Source organism: Empidonax traillii, unplaced genomic scaffold (genome assembly GCF_003031625.1).
Source record: "Empidonax traillii isolate 1590-97213 ecotype Southwest subspecies unplaced genomic scaffold, ASM303162v1 scaffold64:size1360303, whole genome shotgun sequence".
Taxonomy (NCBI): domain Eukaryota; kingdom Metazoa; phylum Chordata; class Aves; order Passeriformes; family Tyrannidae; genus Empidonax; species Empidonax traillii.
Window position 1 is genome coordinate 939,549 of NW_020955257.1, and position 24,750 is coordinate 964,298.

The window sequence follows — 24,750 nt, forward strand, 5'->3', positions numbered from 1 at the left end:
CAACCCCTGTGTTTACTTATGGCCAATAACAGTAATCCACCAGAACCAACCAAAAGATGTTGCTTTCATTCTTCTTTCCCTCCTATTGCATCCTTTAAATTGTTTCTATGCACTTCTGCCAGACAGATGCTGGCAATGACAAGTCAGCATGACAGACAGCAAGCTTTTCACAAGAGCTGCACTTAATCACTCTTCCAGCTGTGAGTCACAAGTCAGTGATACCCACTCACTCACACTTACATCTTCAAGATAACTCTGAAGAGGATGATGACAGCACAGAACTTTAGCAAAAAGCCTATGTCCAAGTCTTCCCCTGCCCAAGTCTAAAATAAAATAATGCTTTATGTTTCTTGAAAGAAAGCAGCTGTATTTCCTACAGAGCAAATTACAGAGAGTAAACTACACATTATATTAGAAGATAAAAAGCTCATGTGTTCCTTGGCAATTTCTCTAAGGGTATGTTTGTAAGCAATTTATCATAAACCACAAGTAATCCCAGGGTAGAACTATTCTACCCTAATTGGTACTATACATTTGAAATGCACATCTTAAAATGTGCACTTAGTCATTCACCCAGTAAAGATATCCTTTAAGTAGACCAAGAGGAATGCATAAGGAAACTTCAATTTTTAACAGCTCAATCTCAATGCATTTACAAAACCATTTTTTCTGTTATTATTACTTTAGGGTGATTTTCCCTTTATACTTTATCACAGGTAATGGGAAAGCTTTACTGCAGAGAAAGGTTCCTACAAATGCACACAAAAAATTGCAAACATGACAAGAAAATAAAAGGACTCTTGAATGCTCATGCATACCACATCTTTAAATTTTAAATGCTGGTTTTGAAGAGTGTGAAATGTTCATAAAACACGAAGTTAAGAAGGACAAAGATGGTAGGGGGAAGATAAACTATGAACATATGCATTGAAATATCACAAATTGTTGTCACGTGCAAAAGTGACTTCCCATCTTTATTCTCCCACTGAAACCAAATGGCAAAACTTCTATGGATGTGTTACTGAAAGTCTGCTGGAGACTCTTTCAGGGAAAGATGGATGTGGGATTTTCAGTTTTGTCACTCCACAGAGCAGCATACACCACCCACAACAATGCTGTTAAGGAAAACATTGTCTTCTCAGACCGAGACTGAAAGAAATAAAACTTGGTAATTAAAGTCATCTCCAGATCTTTCAGCTAGCAGACTTCTTTGACCATAAAGAATCCAAAAGACAGCATCCGCATATCATAGCAGATGCAAATAAACACAGAAAATGGGGTCAACTGTACAATCAATTTTAATTCTGTCATTGGAGGCCTTAAGAAAAGGCCAAATGCATCATAAGTGACATCCTCCCCAAGCAATCTCAATGCTCTGATTTTCTTTCATCTTTCTCTCTACGGTTTAGTTCTCCTCTCTTTATCCAATCATTAACATTCTCCGTGTCCAATTACTTTCCTGCTCTAAAACAACTGTTACACATATGGTGTCTCTTTCCCTCACTTTTCTCCTTCTTCAACCTGGAGAATCTATTAATTTAAAGAAAAATTCTCACATAAAATAAGCTTAGTGAAGTAACAGACAGAAGAATTTCAGGGCTCAGATAAAGTAGCCTGCAGTATCACTGGTTCAGATGGGATAAAACTGTATCTCAAAGGAAGCCTAATGAAAAGAAAGAAGATGGAGTTGAAAAAAAAAGTAGCTCCAAGGCCCAGTGAGCACATTAATAAAGTACCTTACAAGGACGTAAGAATAACTTAAGGTGACAGTATTAGAAACTAAAGAGCACGGTGGTCAAGTGAGAACCCTCACAAGACAACTTCTGGGAGATCTTGCAAAGAACAGCAAAATAAGCTACAAAATCATTTTCCAGTTGTAAATGAAAAACCACAGTACTATCAATAACAGATTTTTAGATTTATTCTGTTCAAATTTACTTAAAAATCCATGTAACATAGATTTCCAAGACAATGGATTTGATTGGCCACAATGCCTCTCTCATGTCTAACAGTCTCACGTTCCGGGTTCATCATGTCAGAGCATTCTTGCAAGAGAAATCTCCCCCTAGCAACAGTTCTTCTGTTCTAGTACCACCAGTGGAAGTAAAAAACTTTTTCTATTTAGGTCACCAAACTTTCAAGCAGCAACGGGGTCCATAAAACAATTAATACTGTCCCATTACATTCTCATTTGAATGTGTTCTTCCATGCATGGAAATCCTGAATAGTGAGGAGAGAAGGCTGCAGTAATAAGCAATACTTAACAAGATTCACTGTTCTACAGTGGACACTGCCAAGGCTGTGAAAACAAGTAGGAAATTATGTCCTCTGCCTAGAGAGGTGATAAAAAGCATATAACATATTTCTACTGTTCTATTATCTTCTGCCACATAATCTGTTCTCGAGATGAGGCCACCACTCACAGACGCACACAAGAACTTACCCTCCATCTGCTATCAAGAATAAGAGTGTTTCCCTTTTGCTCTCCCCACTGCTACCCACAGCAGAAAGTGCTCTAATAGTACTGTCTAGTCTGCACCTAGATTACCATCCATATTCCCTGTTACAGCTAACAACACAGAAAAAGTTGCACATGGGACAAAATTATTGAACCAGTTTACACAAGCAACATAATTATGACGAAAAATAGATCTTATAACTGTTTTAAGAACTACTTTGAACTTAAACCTCAGTATTTGGAAAGAGAACAGAACACTGCTTTCACCAAATACTTAAAAGAAGGTCCTAATTCCATCCCATTTTAATTCCACAATTTATTCCTACTACACAACATACTATTTGGTTTTTTTTAGGGATTAGTCTTCTAATTAAACCCAAGATTTATCTTTATAGCCTTTCCAGGGAAGTAGAAGTTGACTTGGAAATTACTTTCTTTTGCCTCAGTTCTTGCACTTTGCAACAGTGCAAGTGATAAATTTTCATATACCAAGTAAGGCTGTTCACACCTTCAGGTGCAAATTTACAGGTCAAATTCTGTCATACTGGTATAAATACACAGAAATGCTATTAAAAGAATTACAATGGAAACCTTGATGAGGAAACAGGATAAATGCTGTTTTCAAGCTATAATTGCTTAAAATCCCTACTCAGCCCTACTTGCTTATTATGTACTTAACAGTTTTGATACGTACTAAATCAACACATTTTAATTACAACAACCTACAGCTAAAGCTATTAAAGCTCTTTCTGAAATGGAGCCCCCCCTTACTTCTTTCTTTTAAGTCAGAAATACACACAAAGTTATGAACCCTTGCAACCCTGCCTACAGAAAGACAGGAGTTCTTGGCTTGGTAATATTTGTCATAGGATTGTTTGGGTTGGAAGAGACCTTAAATATCATCTAGTTACAACTACCCCGCCATGAGCAGGGACACCTTCCATTAGACTAAGTAGCTCAAATCCCAATCCAACCTGGCATTGAACACTTCCAGGAATGGGGCATTCCCACCTTCCCTGGGCAACCTGTTCCAGTGATGCACCACCCTTGTAGTAAAGAATTTCTTCCTAATATCTAATCTAACCCTATCCTCTTTAAGTTTGAAGATATTCCCCTTTGTCATGTCATGGAATGCCTCTTGTAGGCCCTAGAAGGTTTTGTAAGGTCTGCTTTGTTCTTATTTGTCTAAGTAACATATGTATATAATCACTAGTATATTTAACATTGTGGGATTATTTTCACAGCAGACCACATGTTTCTGAGAAATGATGTTTCAAGAATGTAGGACAGAAGTCAGCCAATGCTGCACCACTGAACACTCAGTCTTATCCAGCCCGGGACATTATGCAGAGCAGAAAGCTGGCAACAAAAATAAACGGACTGTGACCTGGATATTTTAGGACAAGTGAGAAATAAACCCTGTGACACAGCTCCTTACTTCTGTGGGGCACTTTGGCGATTAATTTTTCCACAACTAAGTTATGTACATTTTCATTAGCCACACACCTAAATATATGTAACACTGAGAAGGAGTGTACATCTAAGATTTTTCCACATCAAAGAGCGTATTTTTAAACTACTCCCAAATTTTCAGTTGACTATGGGTTTTGTGCTAACAGTAGATATCAAAATGTATTTTAGAGCTAGTTAGTTGAAAATCAGGGTGAATCACTGTGAAAATCACTGCTTACATGAAGTGAACCACAAAGATTTTTAACAGAAACGGCAGCTATTCTAACATTCACCTCCTGAGCAGATTGTGCTGAAATTCAAGCATAAATCTATTAAAATTTTAAGAAATAAAAGCACAGATAACTGTCTTCCTACCACGTGGGTGATGGTTCAGGCATCTGCATAAGGAACACTTGGACTCCTCATTCCACCACCCTAGTCTAAAACTTGTCAAGACATCAGATACTGCCACTAAATATTTTTTAACAGTTTGTTTACTAGAATAAAAATCAATGTAATACAAAACAGGAGGTCTCACATCTCTCTCCCACATCTCAAGACTTCACACTACATGCTAGAGAAGACAATAAAAGATAAAGGTTATAGTTTGCTTTTATGCTTGTGTGTATTAGAAATTCTGTCTACAATAATAATAGATTAAAAGCAATATTCTGAAACCGAAGGCTTGTGACCAAGTAGAGATGTAAAAGGTATACTGATTCTGTTTACTAAGTTTTGCTGGAGAAATTACAACACCAGCTGTTAAGCCTTTCCATTGGCCTGATCTACTTATATTTGTATTTTTAATACACCCTTCCCAAATCTGCCTAATTATTCTAGGATCGTACATTATCAGCCCTTCAACTGCTCCAGTAATTAGCCTGTTCATACACGTTTCTCTGAAATACCCTTGGTTTTGTTCATGTTACTTATTTATAAGGAAAACATTCTTTTGCATTTTTTTCAAATTATTTGCTTTTACTAATATGGTTAGACTAAGGAAAACAAATTATACAGAATTCTGACACTTAAATGTAATCAAGATTGACCAGAGAATATTGCCATCCTTATTCTTTATCCTTTTGGGCCATTTAATACATCCCATTGAGGTTTTAAGATACTGAACAAGTTTCTTGAAGCAACATACTGGGTTATTTTTACAACAATACTTTTCATACAAGTACTTCATCTATCAGTGGGAACCTCTAAATGCTACCATAACAAATATTTTTGAAAAAACTCTCTCTGATAGAGATGGACTGTATCTTTAGGCATGAATGGGTGGCTTTGGATATACCTACCTTTATATTCACATCTGCTCCGTTGCAGACCAAAAGCTCTAAACACAATGCTCCATGTGTTGACGCAGCGGCAAAGTGCAAAGGTGTAAACCCCTTCTCATTCACTTGATTTACATTAGCACCACAGTCTATGAGTTCATTCACTACAACGTCTTGCCCATTGTAACAAGCTACATGGAGAGGAGTATTTCCATAGGCATTTGGTTCGTTCATCTATCAGAGAAAAAAAACCCCAAGATTAGTTAGCAGGCAGAAAACTGTATTTAACGCTGCACTTAATTCTAACAAAGATAGATCTCATGCCATGAGATTATGTTTTTGAACTCTTCAAAACCAGAAATTAAAAGCAAGTTCTGGGTGTAGCACTTTGATCAAGGCGTGTGTCCTGGGGAAGAGCATGATTGCCTTACAAGTGAGCTAACCTCCTGCAATTGTCTCCACACCAGTTTCCTGTGTGCAATTAAAGACGCACGTGCCGAAAACGTCAACAGTGGCATACTACTGCTGCATACTAAAGCATTGCACAGACCTCTAGAAAACAGCATTTGCAAGTTTTCAATAAAAACATGGGTCATAGAGACTTTTCTTGAGGAGGGGTATATGGGGTGTGTGTAGAAACTGAATTTCTTGTTGTATACAACATGCTACTGAATTCTGATTTACTTCTCAACAAAGAACTTGAGCTCCAATCTCCAGCCTTGCAAGGCTAAAACGTGATTCGCAATGTAGATTTCTTACACAGTTTCACAGTTTACTGTTAAGACACTTTCTATGTGCAGGTACTGTAGAGCCTTTTATTTTGCATTTTAACATTAATATGGGCCTTACTGTGGTGTTGAAGTTTCTCACAAGTTTTAGTATTTTCCAAAATTTAAATGACGTAAGAAAGTCAGTAACATCTGTATTTTACAAACTGAAGCAAAAACATTCAATTTCCTGCACTACAAAAAAGGCAGAGCTAGGGTCAGAATTCCTATTTCCTCACTTCAAGTCCAATGAATTAAGAGCAGGAAATATCAAACAAACAAAAAACACTACTAAATATGCATTTATTTTCACATTATTGTGAAAAATCTGCAAGGCTCTTAAGTTACCTGGGAGAATGTGGTTTTATAACAGAAAAAGTAGTATTTCCAGAGATCTTCATTCATGTGCTTTCACTATACCATAACCTGTCCCTAAATAAACAGTGTGCTACAGTACTAACAAAAGCATTTCAAACAATAAAAAAATGTGTCAGTTTTATTTTTCCTTACATCAACACCAAGATCCAGAAGATATTTGACTACACTGATCATCCCACTAGATGCTGCAGCATGTAAGGGTGTATATGATTTCTTGTCTTTGCATGTCACTTCAGCTGTATGGGTCACGAGTAATTTCACAACTTCAATATGACCTAAAATAATAAAGACAAATACAATAAAGCATTATTTTTTATTAACTAGCAGAGGGTTGCAAACTAAATAATTCTACAATTGTTACAACATAAGACATTATTCATTTGGACCTAATCTGGAAAACAAAAAATTGTTCTTGTTTTCTAATTCTATCACGACCCATAAAGGCAACATAATCACCTCCACACACCACATCCAACAATCATAGCATTTATACTGCAAAAACAAATTTTTATATTCAAAACACAATCTTGTCTTCTGCTTACATAGCAGGATTTTTTTGAAGACTTGAGAACTAGAGAGGCAAAGTCACTCTGTAATTATTAAACATTTACTGCAAATTTATGTTAACAACTTGAGAGACAGTGTGACTGTCAGATTTTCCACTGTCACCTCAATTGCAAACATGCCTGTTAAGGTTTCTAAATCTTAAGTAGAAACTCTGAAAAAATTATGCAAACATGAAAAAAAAAATATTCTACTTTGACATAAAAACATTTTCCACCCAATCCAACTTCCTTTACTTGCAAAGTGTTTAAAACATTGAACCAAATCATACAGGATTTAGTAAAGCTCTGTTGTCAAGACTGGCTCAGACAGTCCGAGGAGGAACTGTAGTTTTTTGAGAGCATTAACTGCTCTCCCAAGACAATGAGAGGAGGGTAAGAGTCGAGTTGGGATTATGAGGAAGGGATGACCAGGGGGAAGTTTCAAGTGGAAAAGGGGAGGGAGGGCAGGGTGCCCACGCTGAAGTGATGGGCAGTAGCTCTCACTGCCAGCTTTGGGCCAGGGGCCCCAACACACCACTGCTGCAAAGGACAGTGAGCTTTCCACGGGCTTGTAGGCAGTTGTGACACTGCTAAGAAGCCATGAAAATGGAGTAAACAAAAAAACGTAATTCTTGTTTCATTGTTAATTTAACTGCCAAAAAAGTCATCACTGAAAACACACAGATAATCACGACAAAGTCTTCTGAATAAAGCGGTACGTGACTTTAACAGACCACGATACACTTAGTTCTTTGCCTTTGTAACTGACCCATACAGACAGATGTGGGATTCTTTGTTTTGCCTTTCAAGTTAGGACCTTACCTTAGTTAAAGAGGGGGGAGGGGGAACATATTAAATTCTTAAGCTTATACTTATTCAGTCAGACATCTAAGTAGAAAGTATCAAGTCCAGTTTTCAGTTTGAGAGCTTCATAAAAAGTGAGGGTCTTCACTTTTGCTTTTTAAGAGACTTTGCAAAAGTTTGAATCTACCCAATGGAACACAGACAGAGCTATTTTTATAAACATTCAGCCACCATGATATTTATTTTATGTTGCATGTCCAACAGCATACAAAACATCATTTTACCTAGCTATACTGATCAGAACTGTAAGAGCTCAACAGTGCAATGTGAAGTGCTGCAATATTTCACTTCTTAATTACTTCAGTATTGTAGGACAGAAGGGAAAGAGAAATGCAAATATGATACTCATCTTCTGACCCAAATACAATAGGGACAGGAATGAAAAGAGGTCCTACATGAGAGTCAGAAATACAGAAGATACTGAAAGCGGTGAAAGGAATAGAGACCCTGAACAGAACAGTGGCAGAAAAAACTTTAAGGAGAAGATAAAAAAATCCCCTGACCTGCATTGAAAACACAAGCGGCAATCAGTGGAAGACTCTCAAACAGAAGAGCAAGGTACTTGATGTGAGAAGTGTTGCAGAGACATCCCAGTTCGCTAATGAGGGCAATGCCAGCACACAAGAATGTAAGTCCATTTCAGTCACAGCACTGCAGCTGGACAGCAATGGAGCCGCGGGAAAAGCAGGAAGGAAGGGAAACAATGGATATAACCCTAGAAAGTTATTTATAGTAGAATGACGAAAAGCGTTACTTTTTTATTCTGTGGTCAGTTTTACACGGTGGAAAAGCTTTAAAGGTTTTCTTCAAACAATTGAAGCAATGAACAATGGCTCTAAATTGTGAAAGAGAATGTCACAGGATTGGGTTTTTTTCTTTTATTGAAGACTTTCAAAAGCTTTTTCTACTCTATTGTCTACAAGGATATGTAGGTTGATCAACATCAGTTAAATTACATTTTTCCTGCATTATCAGAATTTCCTGTTGGTAGCCTATGCAATATCACTGACTAAAATTAGAATAAATGTAGCTTTTCTGAAAAACAGATTTTTCCCTCATCCAGGCAAGCACAAAGCAGAAAATATCTCTGTCCTCTCACTGATACTTATCAGATTTCTGCCATCTCATGCACAAGTTTCATCAACAAAATTCTGCAAATAACCACCAAGGTGGTTGGACAGCCTGTCACAGACATTGCTTTGCAGATACAAGTACATGAAAAATACTAATGCAAAACTATCGCAAAGCATGTTGGATCAATAATGAAGAATGCTCTTTAACTTAAGCGGTTTCAAGAACTGGTATCTGAAGTGCAATATCAGCCACCTTCAAATTATAAGTTAAGAGCATTAATGTTGTGATGATCACTTCATAATTCACTGGCACATTCAAGTCTTTTCAAGTCTGATAAACGACAATGAAGTACATTACCCCGACAGTACTGCTAGTGCATTGATCAAGACCATGAGAACAATAATTAACCACTCCTAGAATAAGAATGGCAAGGCAAGAATTTGCAGTTTCAGGGACGAAAAATTCTTTTGAAATCCAACCCCCAGGGTTGCTGTAACGATCCTCTGTTTCAGGTGCCCCTTGTATTAACTGCTTACTTTTTGTTTAGCATTACTGCAAATTTTTTCACCTGTGATTAGACTTGCTGATTGAAGAACATAGTTCCTCCTTTATAAAGAACAAAATTACCTAATTTACCAAAATAACCAAAATTACCTTACTTTTCTTTCCCCAACAAATTGATTTTTCTCACCACAAAAAAATTACTTACTTGTTAATGGTTTTCTGGCAGATACACAATAACCTCAATGTTTATAATGCAAATTTTTTCCTAGAAATATATATAAACCCACTAAAAGTAAGGTGACTTTTTTTTCTACCAAAACAGTAATCAATTGAAATATGTACATACCCATATATGCTGCCCAATGTATAGCTCGTCTGTCTTTCTTGTCAAATGCATTGATATTGGCCCCTCTAGACAACAGTAAGCTGACCATCTAAAATAAAGAAACCTTTTTATTCATAATGGGAAACTCTGCTTAGAAAAAGAAAATCATAAAAGAAAACAAAAGTACATGTGTTTTTAGAGGATTTAAATATGCTGGTTTTTGAATATTCCATAAGCTTCAAAAAAATTTCATGTCAACAAAAACATTTCTCAGTTTAATACAGCAAAGGTGCGAAATCTTTTGAATCTTCAGGTTATTACTAATGGATTCACTAAAGCTAATCCCCAAAAGCAGGCCAATTTCCAATGTATCTCCAATTACCCATATGCAATTAATGGGAATTTCTCAGCAGTCATTTTTCAAAGCTTCAATATTAGGCAAGATAGAGTTTATTACATGTACTTCCTCCACATTTCAGTGACATCACTTTCCATATGTTCACTTTTTACTGAATAGAAAAATATCCTGGTTTTTCCATTTTTAATTTACCCATTAGTAGTTTAACTCCACTTAGCAAATTTGCTTCTGTCGTAAGAAAAGTGAACCCTGTAATAACCTTCCAACTAGATGATGTAACATTTATTTTCCACAACTATTCTGTACAGAGATGCATACAAAAGACAAATTCAAATACAAAATAGGGGTTGGGTTTTTTTGAGGGCATGAGGGAGACATGATTTTAAACTGAGAAACTAAACATCAGAAACCTGAGGGACAGAATGATGAATGGAAAACAAATGAAGAAAATTAACTGGTTTTACCTCAACGTGTCCACTGAAGGCTGCATGATGCAATGCAGTTCTGCCTGCTCGATCAGACACATTCACATTGCTTAGGAGAGGCACCAAAGCTTCAGCACACTTCACAGCTTTGTTTGCAGCTGCTATGTGTAGCGGTGTCTGCCAGTTTTTATCACGAGCATTGACATCCGCTGAATGCTTTAACAACACCTGAACAGCATCCTGAAAGCATTTACAAAAAAAAATTAGCCCCTTAGTAAAGATCTGAAAGATTTTAGATTTAAGGACAGTATAGTGGAATACAACTCTTTACAATTTGTTCATTTATAAACATAATCATACACTTTGGGATTTGTACTTTATCATAAATCCAAATTTGGGGGTGTTCTCATGAACATGAATAATACACCCCCTACAGGATTCAACCAAATCAACCATTTCCAGGTCTTTCATCCAATTCCTTAAGCCACCTGGCAAATTGTTTTGTCATCACAACTGATTTAAAAAGCTCAATAAACCAACTTAGGACTTCTTCCATTGCCACGGATAAGTGAAGTACTATGAACTTAAAATGAATTTTCATCAATCTGCCAAGTAAAAGTTTTGAACTGTCAAAGTCTGGAAATGGCAAAAAGAACAGATTATTAACCGTACATTTAGAAACCACAGATAAAACAGAGCATGGTCACAAAAAGTTTCAACATACATTGTTGCAAAACTCCTGAAAAACGTTTTAAAATATTGCACTGAATTCCATCTCTCAATAAGATTATTCATTTCCTTTTGTTAAAATTACATGCTGTGAAAAATGGACAAATTACACTACAGTTCTTACAGCAAGATAAACAAATCCCATTAAAATATGTGCACCCAGTTGGAATGCATAAAAAATTAAATCTGTTGACAATATTAACATGATGATGAGTACTGCATTTTACATCCACTGTGTGACCTTCCCACAATTCTCTAATTGCTTTTGGTGACTGCCAACTTAGTCACTGAGCACACAAATAATTGATTACCACTTTGAACTTAAAACAGGTTGCCACAAGTTGTTACTAGAAATTATGAATTACAGTGTGGTACAAAAGGTATTACTCTCAGCTATGAGCAGAATGCTTGATTCTATTTATATTATAATAAATTATATTTAAAATGTTCAAATTCATTGTACTGTCAATAAAAAAGAAAATAGGAGCAAACATAAAAGTGAACATACTGCATCACAGGCTTGTAATTTAAATAAGTAATGGAATAGCTCTTCTATGCTATGAGAAACGGAAGCAGATTTAATACTTTAAAAAACAGATTATATTTTAAGTCTTATCTTTTTAAAACCAAATATTAAGAAATACCATAATCAGAACAAGGAAATTTTAGAAGAAGCACCATAATATTAGTATTAAAATAATGTATCTAATTTTTAAGCACATATGCAATTAATGAGTTTAATAGAAATAGTGAATCTACTTAGGGCTTCCTTTTTTTTTTTATAAATTTGCAATGTACACCGGGGGCACAAAAAAAATAAAGGCCTAGAATTTGACTGACTTGATATGAAGTAGCCTTAACATGCACAGTTGACAGCCAAATCCATAATCCAGCTATTTTGTATGTTCAATTGTTTAATTGCAGCTGTCCTTACTTAACAAGTCCAGATGTTTTACTGAAATCATTATCAAGCTTTTTCATTACAGCTCTTCATCTAAAGCCCCAAACCTATATATGTCTGTCAGCTGGAAAACAGTGCCTACATGTATCAACCACGTATACGGGTTCCTGTGACTCACTGTGTTTATAAATAGAGAATCCTGACAAGTGCCTATCACTGCCTTTTGGGTAAATAGTCTGATTGGTTTACATGTCTTGGTTGCCTTTGGTTAGCATTTTCTTTGAAATCTTCCACATTTAAAGAAATATAGCCACCGCTGCATTTCTTGAAGTCATCATTTAGGCCCAGTTTGTCTGCAGTACTCCTCTCTGCAAGCCTTACTGTTGTCAAGAGCTTTTATTGTTCCTCAGCTCCGAAGAATGCAGCATTTGGTGCTTTGGTCAGCTCCCAAAGGAGCAGCCTAAAAATATCTCAAGAACAAACAGCATTTGGGAATAAGGCACCCTTGAAGATTCATTTTCAAACGCTGTTTTGAATATCATGATCTCCACATAACTTAGCTATTAATGCTAGTGACAAAATACTGCCATTTATCCAGGGAATCCAAACACAAAAGCTGAAACAAGGCTTGTTTAGATAGTTCGTGGATCAAACACTTCAACGCTTGTCAAAACCAAAATACCCAATTTTATCTTCTCAAACAAAAATTTACTAATAAAAAACCTTTACTTGAGATGTACTGAAATGAGCATCAGTTTGACTCAGGATCTCAAAGGAGAGAGTTTTGCATAAACTCTTCCACATAACAAGCTCAGCATTTCTCTTTTTGTTTTGATCTTCTACAGGCATTTAAATTTTTTATTAAGACAACCACAACAGAGAAACAATAACAAAGTAGTTTCTTACATTATTATATTCTTTTAACTATGTAACTAGCAGACTTCAAGAAACATGCTACATTTCACTTATAATTTTTAAAGTGATGTTCCATACTATTATTATTAATTAATCACTTTTTTTAAAAAACCAGAGATTTGCAGGACTTTATAGAACCGTTTATTTCTTCTATGGCTGAACAGACAAGTATGTAGAAACTCCAAAGAAATGCAAAGATGATGCTGTTAAATCTTAATTTACCTCTGATTCCCTCATGCCAGACCATTCTGGTTACCTTAAAAGTAAAGTGAACTTGAGAACACTGTGTGCAGAATCCTCTGCTAAGGAAACTGCAGAGAGCAAAGTTATAGTTATCCCCCTTTCTACCTGCTCAGGCAAGGAATACATATATACATACCCTCCATAGGTTAAACAAACTTTCAAAAATGTTCTTGCAATTCCAAACATTTGGAGTAGTTTCACTTTTTGAAAAATGAACATAGGACAGAAGGTAATTTGAGATGCCTTATTTTAAAACAAAGCAGTCCCAAAAAGCAACATACCTCACTACAAGACGCTACAGCTCTGTGTAAAGGAGTCAACCATTTGCTGTCTTTGGCATTAACTCTAGCTCCTGTAACAAAAAATAAAGTAACAGAAATTTAAAATATATTTATAGGATGACTGAAATATTTTCAAAAACAGAGACAGAACTATTGGAAATTATTTATTCTAGGCTCACTAATACAGAACGATGCAAACAATGGAAAGGGATCTTTTCTTCAGCTTAAGTCCAGTACTTTGAGGAAAGTTCTTTTAGCACTGTAACCTTAATGCTCTTCCACATCAAAGTATACTCATATTTTTACACTTGGTCATCCTCTATATTCTTTTGCACTTCCAAAGCCACATAAAAGGCTGTTGTATAAGAAAAATTAATGCCTTGCCTTCATTCTGCCATAAAAATATCATACTTTCTCAGTTGAAACTCTCCACTAAAACAGAGAAAGAAGCTGTTTACTTCCCCTGCCCTCCAGTTTCCTTGTGGTTGGTGTGTCTGATGCACGGGTATAAAGAATGAGAATGATTCCTCTACTGGGAATTTGGGAACAAGTCCACCAGGTAGACCACTCCACCAGGTCACCCAGCCCACCCCAGGATGTCCTGGTCCTCCCTTCATGAGAGAGATACGGCCACATCTCTCTGCTTCTGAAAGTATTCTAGAGAAAGAGCCATCCTTGTCCCCAGGAAACAAGGCTGCACAGACATCTGTAAGGGACACAAACCTGGCTCGAATTTTAATTTTTTTCTTAATAATAAAAGGAAAGAAGGGTTTGGGAACTTTCTTCCCTGAAGGAAGTAGCTGAACTACATTTTAACTTCCAGTGAGCTCTACCAAACAAGAAAACTAAATGATTAAAGTTAATAATTTGATTTCTTACTGATACACACACACACACACACATATATATATATAATCTTGTATGTTATTTATACCTTGAGTGGAAATTTATCCACCCTTATTTCAAAACTTCTGAGATTTTACAGGGGTAGTTTAGGCAAAATGTTATATTTTTGAAGAAACAGTTTGGAAATACTGTTGGAAAGAATCACACAGTAACATTAATGCTACATGATCAGAGCTGATTGACTTCTCAGTCTAAATATAGCATTGTTATGTCAGAACCAACTGTAGTTTTTCCTATGCAGGAACAGAAGAAGATGGAAGGCTGGTAAGACACAAAGTGCCAAACAGGCTGCTGGTCAGGATACCCAGCTGAGGGACAGGGTGTTTTGCTGTAAAACCTGCACCAGCAAAGAAGCTGAACGACCTGACCAAGAACCCTAGCAGTCTGTGCAGAATCATGGTTGCATATTATAACCAAACCAAATATCTGAAGTCAATTCTCTTGAGTTTCTAGTCAATCCATCCCTTTCAGTCTTAAGAACAGAACACGGAAGTTGATGCAGGATCCAAACTCCCAGTTAGATCCTAGGTCTTCCAAGCACTAGACAAAGCCTGAGGTCTAACTGCTGGATACAATTTCAGGGATTTCCATCTTTCCTTATCTAAATTTCGGAAGCTTTGGGTGTCATCCTATTTTTCCAAGTGCAAAAGTTTTTGAAAAATAAGACCAATGAATAGGGAAGAAAGTCCAAGTCCATTTGAAGAAAACTCCCACAAATCTAACAAAAATTTAAGAGACTTCATCATACCATAAATATCTAGTGGTGTACAGCATCACATCATGTGCCAGAACAATGTACTGCATCAAGCTCTGCCCAGAACTCGAGCAAAAAAAGAATTCGAGGATTCTAAAAGTCACCAGGAATGTCTTACAATTTTGGCAGTAAGTGGTGAATGAAATCACACAAATATAATGAAGTAACAATCAGTGAGAATGTAATTAACGTATCTTGAAAATATCTGTAATTCTTGATTGTCTTGCAGGTAATTGTTGGCCTCACCTTGTTTTTAGCTGAAGAGACAAAAATAAGAGCCAAAATGGTACTCCAGGCTCCACCTGACTTCATGTCTGGCCAACAGCCAAGGAATGAAGACTTTCAAAGTCTGATTTCTATCTCTAATTTTAGGATACAAATGTCTTTAAAGCATTTTAAAGAACTTAGGGGAGTTACTAAGCCATTAATTACCATCCTGATTTTCCTCAGGAAAATGAATTTGCAAGACTTGAGGTCAGGTCCGATACATCCAGGCAATGAAGCCCAAGACAGGAGAAGCACTGCGCCCATCAGAAGGGAGAAATGCACGTTTCCACTCCAGAGAAGTGGCAGATACCTAAGCTCTAGCTCTAAGTGAAAAAGTGCTTAGAGTTAAAGCAGCGTTTATGTGTTCAGATAAGGTGTTTATTGACATTTCTGTTACTTTTAACATACAGCTTAAAAATTGCACCAGAAGAGAGAAGGAATAAATACAAAAAGATACTGTACAAAAGGTTTTCCCAGTGGTAAGTTAATCACACTTGCTAAGACTAAAAGAAATTAATGTATGAAAGGAAACTGGCATTAGCCAAAGAAATGTCTAAGTAAATTTTAAGTGGTATATCTAAAAGTAACACAGTCCTCTCTAAAGAACAAAACAGCAATATCTCCTCCCCATCCCATATGACATCTTTCACTCAAAGAAACAAGAAAGCCTAGATCTACCACGTCCCATAATTAAAACAGTGTAATATGTTATAGATATTAAAATAAGCTAACTTTTCAAATACAAAAAAAAATTGTAGATTCTCTGACAAATGAAAAAAACAAAGTTGACTTTTGACAACAAATCTAAATCTCTGATGGACTTAAGAAAGACCACCAAGCTTGTTTTTTCCTCCACAATGAAAACTATTAAAGAAATTGCAAAATTGTTATATTGAAAGACAAAGCTTTTAAGCAATAATCACAATAAATGTACTAGGAAAAAACACATATGCACTATTAATGTGGGAATTGGGAGATTACAGCTCTAGATACATTAAATATTTTTCAATTAACATAGAGATTTCTTTGCCCTCAAATTTCTCCATGAAGCCATGCTGCCAAAAATGATTTAAATTTCATAGAAGAGCTTTTCCAAACAGCCTTGCATCTGAGGACATAATCCCCCTCTAGGCTGTTCTTTACTCCCTAGCACAGGATTTAGGGAAAATGTTACCGTTCCTCCCTCCCCCTTCAGACGTTCTCAAAGGGTCATAAAGCTCCCTCAAACCTCTCAGTCCTACCACACAACAACGAGGGAGTTTACAGCCTCAATTATCTGGGGTAATGCTCTAATCCAGACCACTGCAAAGAAATGTTACAAAAATATATCACACCTCTATTAAATAACTTTTGCTTTAAGGTGATTTGTTTCATGGTTTGCCTAAACAGTTTGAACACATATGTGTATAACTCACTGCATAACACCGCCGGTGCAATATTATCTCCATGAGGCCCAACCTGCTGACGTGTTAACCAGGGCATTTCTCACATTTCAAATGCCAGTTATGCAGCAGTTTGCTCTTTCACAGTACAGTACAGTGTATCTCAATCCCTAGTGTGCAAAATGGAAAAGAACCCCAACTCCAAACAACCCCCCCCACTCACCACACTGGACCTTCCAGACTTCAGGGGCCTGTCTTAAAACGTTTATTAAAACTTCTCAAATATTCATTTGTTTACTGTAAATTTTTTTGTATTTCACTTCTTTTAATGGAATAACGTTTGCAGGAAAAGGATTAGGGGGCTTGCAAGAGAGATTCTGCTTGCAAGCACAATTCTGCAACACAAATACTCGAACTTAAGAGCCAATCATGTAAATGACCCTCCCCTGAAACTGAACCTTCCAAACAAACCAAATTCTTCTTCCACATTGGTGCACTAAACCAAAACATTCAAGATCATTCCTTTCATCACCAATTTTGCTAGTACAGCCTAGTAAGTTTACACATCTAGGCAAATATAAAAGCAGGACTTTTGCTCTGTAAAAGATGGGGGTAGGAAGAATTAGAGAGAGAGAAGTATTACATAATTTTCTTTCTCTCATCCCTAAATTTTACATTTCATCTTGCCAAGTTGTATTCACAAGACAATTAGAAAGATATATTATATTTAATAAATATCGTACAGAAGCTACTGAAAAACTCAGTGATGCTTACTTCTAGCAAGTTTATGCTTTATGAGGCCCATTTTCCAACCGAATACATAAGCTGATTTACAGGCTGATCATGAAGGTTTTAATTCTATCAGTCTGTTTCTGACATTCGTACATTTAAATGTGCTATTAGCCACCAATTCCTGGACGTATGTTTCTGCACTCCAATTGCTACTCCTTGGTGTAGGAGTATCCTACTAAGAACTAGCAACTACTATCCTTACTAAGAACTAGCAACTCAACCACCCCCCTGGAGAGACAGGCAAGGTACGACTGGACAGGAAATGCTGCAAGGAACAACTACACACCTCCTCCTTCACCCATCAAGTGCCATACAACCACATAGCCATGTCTCCCACTTCACCTCTGTGTTTCTCTCTTAAGAACTTTTGCTGTGACTCTCCTCCCAAGCTCCTCTGCACCAGAACTCCTCACATTTGTAAATGTCCTCAGAAGACTAATGAATGCAGTGGCTGCATTACTCATGTGCCACTCGCTGGAAATAGATCCAGAAAAGAAATACAACAGAACTGACAAGACATTTTCATCTTTGCTCACATTACTGACCTAAGTACTGAATTGCCTTCCACTGTTCTGTTTGCAGTCTGTATTTTTAGACTTTCAAGAATGGTATTTTCCTTTGTTATTGTACAAGATGTGCTAGGACTCAACAAGATCATAATATAAGCAAAGAAAGCAAAAGTGCTTTCATTCAGTTATGTAATACAGAAACCCAGCATTTGAAGCTCTGAAATGTTTGTTTAGGAGTAAAAGATGCAAATAAGATCTTCAGAGTACGTTTAAGAAAGTAACAAACTTTGTCCTAACAACTAGTATCCTGAAACAACCTATCTTTGCAGAAATTAGGAAAATCTCAGAAATAAATCACTGAGAGTAACCAGCAGTCCAATTGTAATTAGATGTTATTTAATTAATTTCCTAACAGCCAGTAATAGCTTCAGAAGTTTTTGCTCTTAAATGATCCACTATTTTATCTAGAGACAATGACCTTGGAAGCATTTAAGCTGGCAAGTCAAAATTCTCAGACTACACTGAGGAATAAACAGATAGAGAAGAACACTATTCCTTAGATAGAAAAATATGTGAACAGTCAGGAGGAGGTACAGAAGAAGTTTTTAAAGTAAAAGAAGATTTGAGATATGAACTGGAACAATCAGTAACAGAAATTGAGGGTAATTTCCTATTGAAAACTTGGGTAGTTGCAAAATAATTGCTGCAAAAATAATGAATAAGACCTTATTGAGAGAAAGATGTTTGCTATTTATAGGCTAAATGCAGGGGATCTAGAATAGTGAAAAAATATCTGAGTGGAACAGGACTGGAATCTTTTGACCAGCCACAATGATCCTCTTCAACAGTTTTTCTTTTTGTTATTTAAAAAATAAACAAACAAAACCATCCCAAAATCCCACAACAACCCCACAAAAAACCAAAAAACACATGGGGATACACTGGCCACAAAACAGAGGAAAACCACAATCAAGTCAAAGCTGTCCTTCCAGGACTTTACTGATTTTCAATATAGGAAGCTAATTTCATCTCAGTCACCACCTCCTCGAGCTTCAGAGAGCAACAGGAGGTCCTCTGACTCCCTGAGCTCCTGAATGCTTCTACCTTTCCCTAACTCAGCTTAATTTTCTCTCTTAAAGAGCATCAGAGCTACTTTCTTCACAGCAACTGACTGGTACTGCTGCCAGGGGGAAGTTAGGACAGCTCGAAAAAGAAAATGTCAGACAATATCACTATTAAAAGAAGAGGAAGTGACTGAAAGTGTAAAAGGAGCCCCTGTGAAATGCCTTCTACGTGTGGGTACATCTGCAATCCAAACAAAGGGAGTTTCATGCAGCTGAGATTCTGCAGCAATAGCCTCCCAACAGCTGAGATGTGTGACTGTCATTGCATGGATTGTTAATACTCACGTAGCTTCAGAATTAGATTAAAGAAACACAGGTAGAGTTCTGTAACACTCAAGGAGTCTTTACTATCTTCCAAAATCTGTTATTACTATAATGGGAGTTTTCCAGTATAAGAAAGATTCTTACATTTTCCAGCTGGTCCAGAGGAAACAAAAACTTGTGGGCTGCCAAACCTTAATGAGATTGAGTTTGGCCACACTCATGTAACACTGAGCTTCATGCAGAGAAAATTTTGGGTTAAACAAACAGAAATGTGTTGTGTTAGTATTAAAGTATCAATGCAATATAGTAACTAAATCTATTCAAAAGAAAACAACCAACAATTCAAATGTTAATTTTTATAAATTACTTTGATTTCAGTGAAAGCAATAACAGTCTGCATGGTATTTATAAAAAAACACATGGAAAAAAAGTTAGTAATCACAAGAACACATTATGTGATCACAATAATCTGTTCTGCTTCTCACATGTCATTTCCCAGCAGAGTACACTCTGATGGCTTTAAACATTGTAGGACAAATAGAGAGAATAGAAGTTCATATGCAGGACTTTTAAAAAGAGTTTGATTTTTTTAATCTGAACTTCTTGGAAAGAACAAAAAGTTGGACATTAGGTTAATTAAAACCTAACTATTACACTTTCCTAATTTTCAGTAGTTTGTCATCATTTAAACAATTAAAGTCAGTGGAACTATGCAGAGCAGACAGATGTATTTGTGCACCAGGATGCAGAGCAGTACATGGGTCATAAAAATACATTTGTGATGAGTATTACAACTCTTCCCAGAGTAATACAAAAAAAGAAAATGCTTATAAAATTACAGTTCTCAAGTGACTAAAATACAAACTTCTGTTCTATCCTGGGTGCTATAAACAATGATTTTCATGTGTCTTCTTTATTTACTGGTCACCTCCCTACCTAATAAATTTGGGAATGCTAATTGCTTATCAAGCTACAGTCTAACAATGAGAGATGATTTGAACATTTAGACTTCCACAGACCACAGTGGTATGACAATCTGTTGGTAAGACATTCACATCCTCAGGGGATAAGTTATTAAGTGTTCAGTGAAACACTGTCTCAAAATAAAAAACAAAAGGCAATCTAAATGTCCAGCCCCAAACTGGAGTCACTGAAGTAATTTCTTTGATGTTTGGAGCCTGTAACCAAACCATCACCTTCAGGTCTCTTGCCCAGGTGAAAGACTACAATAGGTCACAGAGCAACCTTAAAGTTTAGTGGGAAAATTTCTCAAGAATTCAAAGACTAAGTAAGAATGCTCCTAAGACTGAAACCTTACTCCACAAAAGTTTGCAAAAAGGCTACATCAGTTATATCTTCAGTATGTGCAATATGGGTTGCTCATGTTTATATCAAAGTAATATAAACATATTGTGACAGTAAAATGTGATCCAAAAGACATAATTGAAAGCAACGTGAATCCCCTGGAGCAGGATGCAAAAGACATTCCAATCAAATTAAAAAAACTATATGAAGGAAACATGATAACACTTTAAGAATAGAGAATAATGAGAAAGAATCAGGTAAGAGCCACTGAGTAGTGGAAAGATTAATACTGACTTCAGTAATTTTGAGGTTCAGTTTGAAGAAAGAATAAAAACAAAGCAAACAGTCTTTGTAGCATAGCTTGCACAGCAGGAAAGCTGTAAAGTGGTTCCTAGTAACACTGCAGCAAAGTTGTGTTAGAGGACATTACAAGTTGTAAAGACAAGCTCTCACAAGGTGAGAAATGCTAGGATGAAAGTAGCCCACACTTAATTCAATCCCTGGTGCAGAAATGTTGTAATGGGTCAATTAAGGTCACAGACACAATTTTTACATGCAAATTTAGTGCACAGAGGAGATGGCTGTTCAGAAATGCTATTTATTCAACAGACTACTTTCCTCACTCTTCAAAAAGAGATCTTGCAACACAGCAAGCGTTCTTCAAACCTTGCTGTGGTAACACATGTTCTTTATTTGCTCTGTAATGCTGATCTATTATGACAAAATGTAACATTATACATCTGTATCAAAGGAGAAATTTGATTTCCAGCTGAAACACAACAAATGAATTTTCCCTATCTTTATGCAATGGAGAGGATAAATACACTTAACCTCTGTCCCCCGTCTTCCAATTAAGAGAGTTAAAAGACAAATCCTAGCTTGTGCATTTTGAGACGCCTAGACCTGATTTCTCAGAGAAGCAGCAAGTTAGCACTTCTGATACAGCTGAGTGCTCACACTTCACCAGCCACAAAGATTTCAAATCCAGCACACAGAAATGAAGACAACTAAATTAGTGACTACTTCTTAGAGGCTATTTTAAGAGCCTTGCCTAGAACCTCTGCTTGCAAGCAGGTAATACATAGATAGATTCTTACTCAAGTACAACACAGCCTTTGAAACTGAACAGCCTCAACACCAGACACCACTTTCATCCTGCAATTATTGTCCTTCTTCATTCACTTGCAAATGTGTCAACAACTCAAAACCTACCTGGGCATCCCTCACCATACCACCCTGGTTCATTCCCAGCGTGGCCTCTCCCTGTGCCTTTCAGGAGGCTGTGCCTCCACAGCAGGGCACAACAGGTTACTGAAGTCCAGAGCACAGGGCACGAGTGCAGCAAGGTTAGACTGACATTGTGATAGGTGAAGACACCGGTTTTATTCCAAGCAAATTAAAATAAAAAAGGGGGTACTAACAAAGAACTATTTCTGTATATTTACTAACTTCTAGGTGTACCGTGGAGTCTGTGAGGTGAAAGGTCCTGTCTGGACCTAACACCAGGGAATCTTTTGCGGCCGGGAACAGGGAACAAATTATAAATAAAATACATTTCTCTGTGCCATGTGGATACAGAGAAAGGCCCTCAGTGTGGGGATGATGCAAGACCCCCCCTGTACAAGCCCAGGGGAGATACCTTACAACCAACTAAAAGGTAACACCCACCTCCAAAGCAGGGGAATTACCTTTTAAGGCAACAAACGGACAATGAATGAATATTCAACAACTGATATCGAGAGGGTACAAAAAGCCCAGTTTTCAAACAAGTTTTGTGTGTCTCTGGAGGGGCACTGGACCCCAGGCCACCCAGCGCTGTTTGCTTTATTATCGCTTGCTTAATAAATTTATCAACTTTTAATTGGAACTGAGTTGTCTAAATTCTTAAACTAACTTATAACAACATTGCCTATACAATCCACAGCTTTCGAAGCTTTTGATTTGCAACTGTCTAATGCATTGTTTTGCTGCAAGCAAATCTTGATTTTCATTAAATAAGTGCTATCTGAGACGTATCAATGCCTCCCAGACTTCCTGAACAATCCGCAGACACTGCAGCACCCCACGATCTTTCCTCCATACAACTGCTCAACTCTGGACTTCACTTCCCTTCTTTGATCTCCATTTCTCCTTACGTCTAACCCCAGGCTATGTGCCCAAATAGCATGACTAACCTTTCTTCCTCCAGTGCCATCCCCTAATCAGGATCTTATTTCATTCCTGTCTGAACTAGAATCTCGCTCCTTTCCATAAGCTCCTTGCCTGAGAGAGTGCTATTTTCTTCAATCACAGTTCTGGTAAATGAACTCTGTTCACCCAAACCAGAAAGAAAATTCACCCTCAGAAGTAGGTGACTGCAACTTTACAAAGTTTATAACATTGTTAGTTGTTAAAAGAAGTCAGTATATATTTTCAAGAGTCACCAGAATTTATTTTTCTTCTTGATAGGGAAAATCAGCACCTTTTCACATTTTAAAACCTTTCACCTTTTAAAAGTGATCTTTTCTGGACAAATTGTTACTATAAAGTATTTCTATAACCTAGATACATAAATACAAATAATGTGATATTAACTAATTATACTTACAGATAATTATATAAAGAGAGTACTGGTAATATATATAATGAAAATATTAAAACTTGCTTAAATTATAACTAATTAAATTATACCTGGCAATTTCAACTGGAAGTCTGGCAGCAAACACCTACAATTTTAAGTGACACTTTCTTAAACCCAAATTTGTTATTAAGGGTTGATGGGAGTGGTGGAAATAGCCAGCTGTGCACAGGTAAGGCATGCAATTAGGCAGACTGAAGATTAAAGTAATTCTATGGGACTGCTACAAGTTTTAATCTTTCTATGTAAGCTTGAAGCTCTGTATCAAGAATTCTGCCTCAAGCTACCTGATGGGTAGGTTTGTCCAAGATCAAAGAATCAATTCAGTACTTCAGTCATCAAGTTCTGCTTCAGGTTTTTGGTTGAGTTTCTTGGTTTTATAAGTTTTTTTTTTAAAAAAAACAAAACCAAGGTATACTGTTTTACAGAACTTGCAGTTTGTCTTAGTACAAATATATAGGGTGGAGAAAAAAATGGGATTTTAACATTTTCAGCTGATTCTAGTTATATTCTGTGCATTTAAGCCAACAGGCAAAGTTATTTAAAATGATACAAACAACTCTGGATGTTCTTCTATGTTCAAACTGAATTATTTTTCTGAAGGCCATTTCAGAACCGAAGCAATGCTGCTAACACATATGTATAACATATATACACTATAACTTCTTTAAACTAGAGTTACACTATTGAAAGCTCATCAAACTACAAATAAAAATAGCTATAACTGAGAAAGCTTTCTACAAAGAAATATTTTAAAGCAGAACTAGACAGTATTATAACACTCATAAATCTGGAACCCAAAATTTCAGTAGAAACATCTTTAATTTCTAGTACATTAAATATCTCAATAAAAGCTACACAGACTAAGATGTACATAAATACTCCTTTGGATGTGCATAGAGTTATTTTTTTTCCCCATTAACAGGAACAGAACATACCAGATAAAATAAGTAGTTCAATAATTTCTGCATCTCCCAGATAGGCAGCAGCATGTAAAGGGGTCCTTTTCTCATTATCCTGTGGTAAGAGGGGGGAAAAAAGGTTTTATTTAAAATAAAAAAGTATGTTTCAGCATTTTGTATGTTATGAAAAAACACTGCATAAAAGTGCATCTTCCAAATATTGTACATTTCATATTTTAAATAACATCATTACTCTAAAGACATTAGTCACATTTACTAAGACAATCATGCTTCTTCCTAAGGAGCTCTTAACACCTACATAGTCAACTACTGCTTTTCTGACACACACAGATTGGCAGATGCTCATCACATCTTTAGATTAACCCATCAGTTATAAATCACCATTCACTTGTCTCCAGAGACAGGAAT

At 36.5% G+C, this 24,750-nt stretch overlaps 1 protein-coding gene across 3 annotated transcripts in view; it reads right to left on the bottom strand.

Moving 5' to 3' along the window:
* Nucleotides 1-24,750, bottom strand: part of ANKRD28 (ankyrin repeat domain 28) — a 120,962-nt gene that overhangs the window by 27,990 nt on the left and 68,222 nt on the right. For all 3 annotated transcript variants that reach the window (XM_027880065.1, XM_027880064.1, XM_027880066.1), the window contains exons 3-8: nucleotides 24,358-24,436; nucleotides 13,500-13,570; nucleotides 10,470-10,670; nucleotides 9,669-9,756; nucleotides 6,468-6,610; nucleotides 5,212-5,424 (exon numbers count right to left, since the gene is read on the bottom strand). In XM_027880065.1, the coding sequence (XP_027735866.1) occupies nucleotides 5,212-5,424; nucleotides 6,468-6,610; nucleotides 9,669-9,756; nucleotides 10,470-10,670; nucleotides 13,500-13,570; nucleotides 24,358-24,436 (795 nt within the window). The remainder of the gene's footprint in view (nucleotides 1-5,211; nucleotides 5,425-6,467; nucleotides 6,611-9,668; nucleotides 9,757-10,469; nucleotides 10,671-13,499; nucleotides 13,571-24,357; nucleotides 24,437-24,750) is intronic.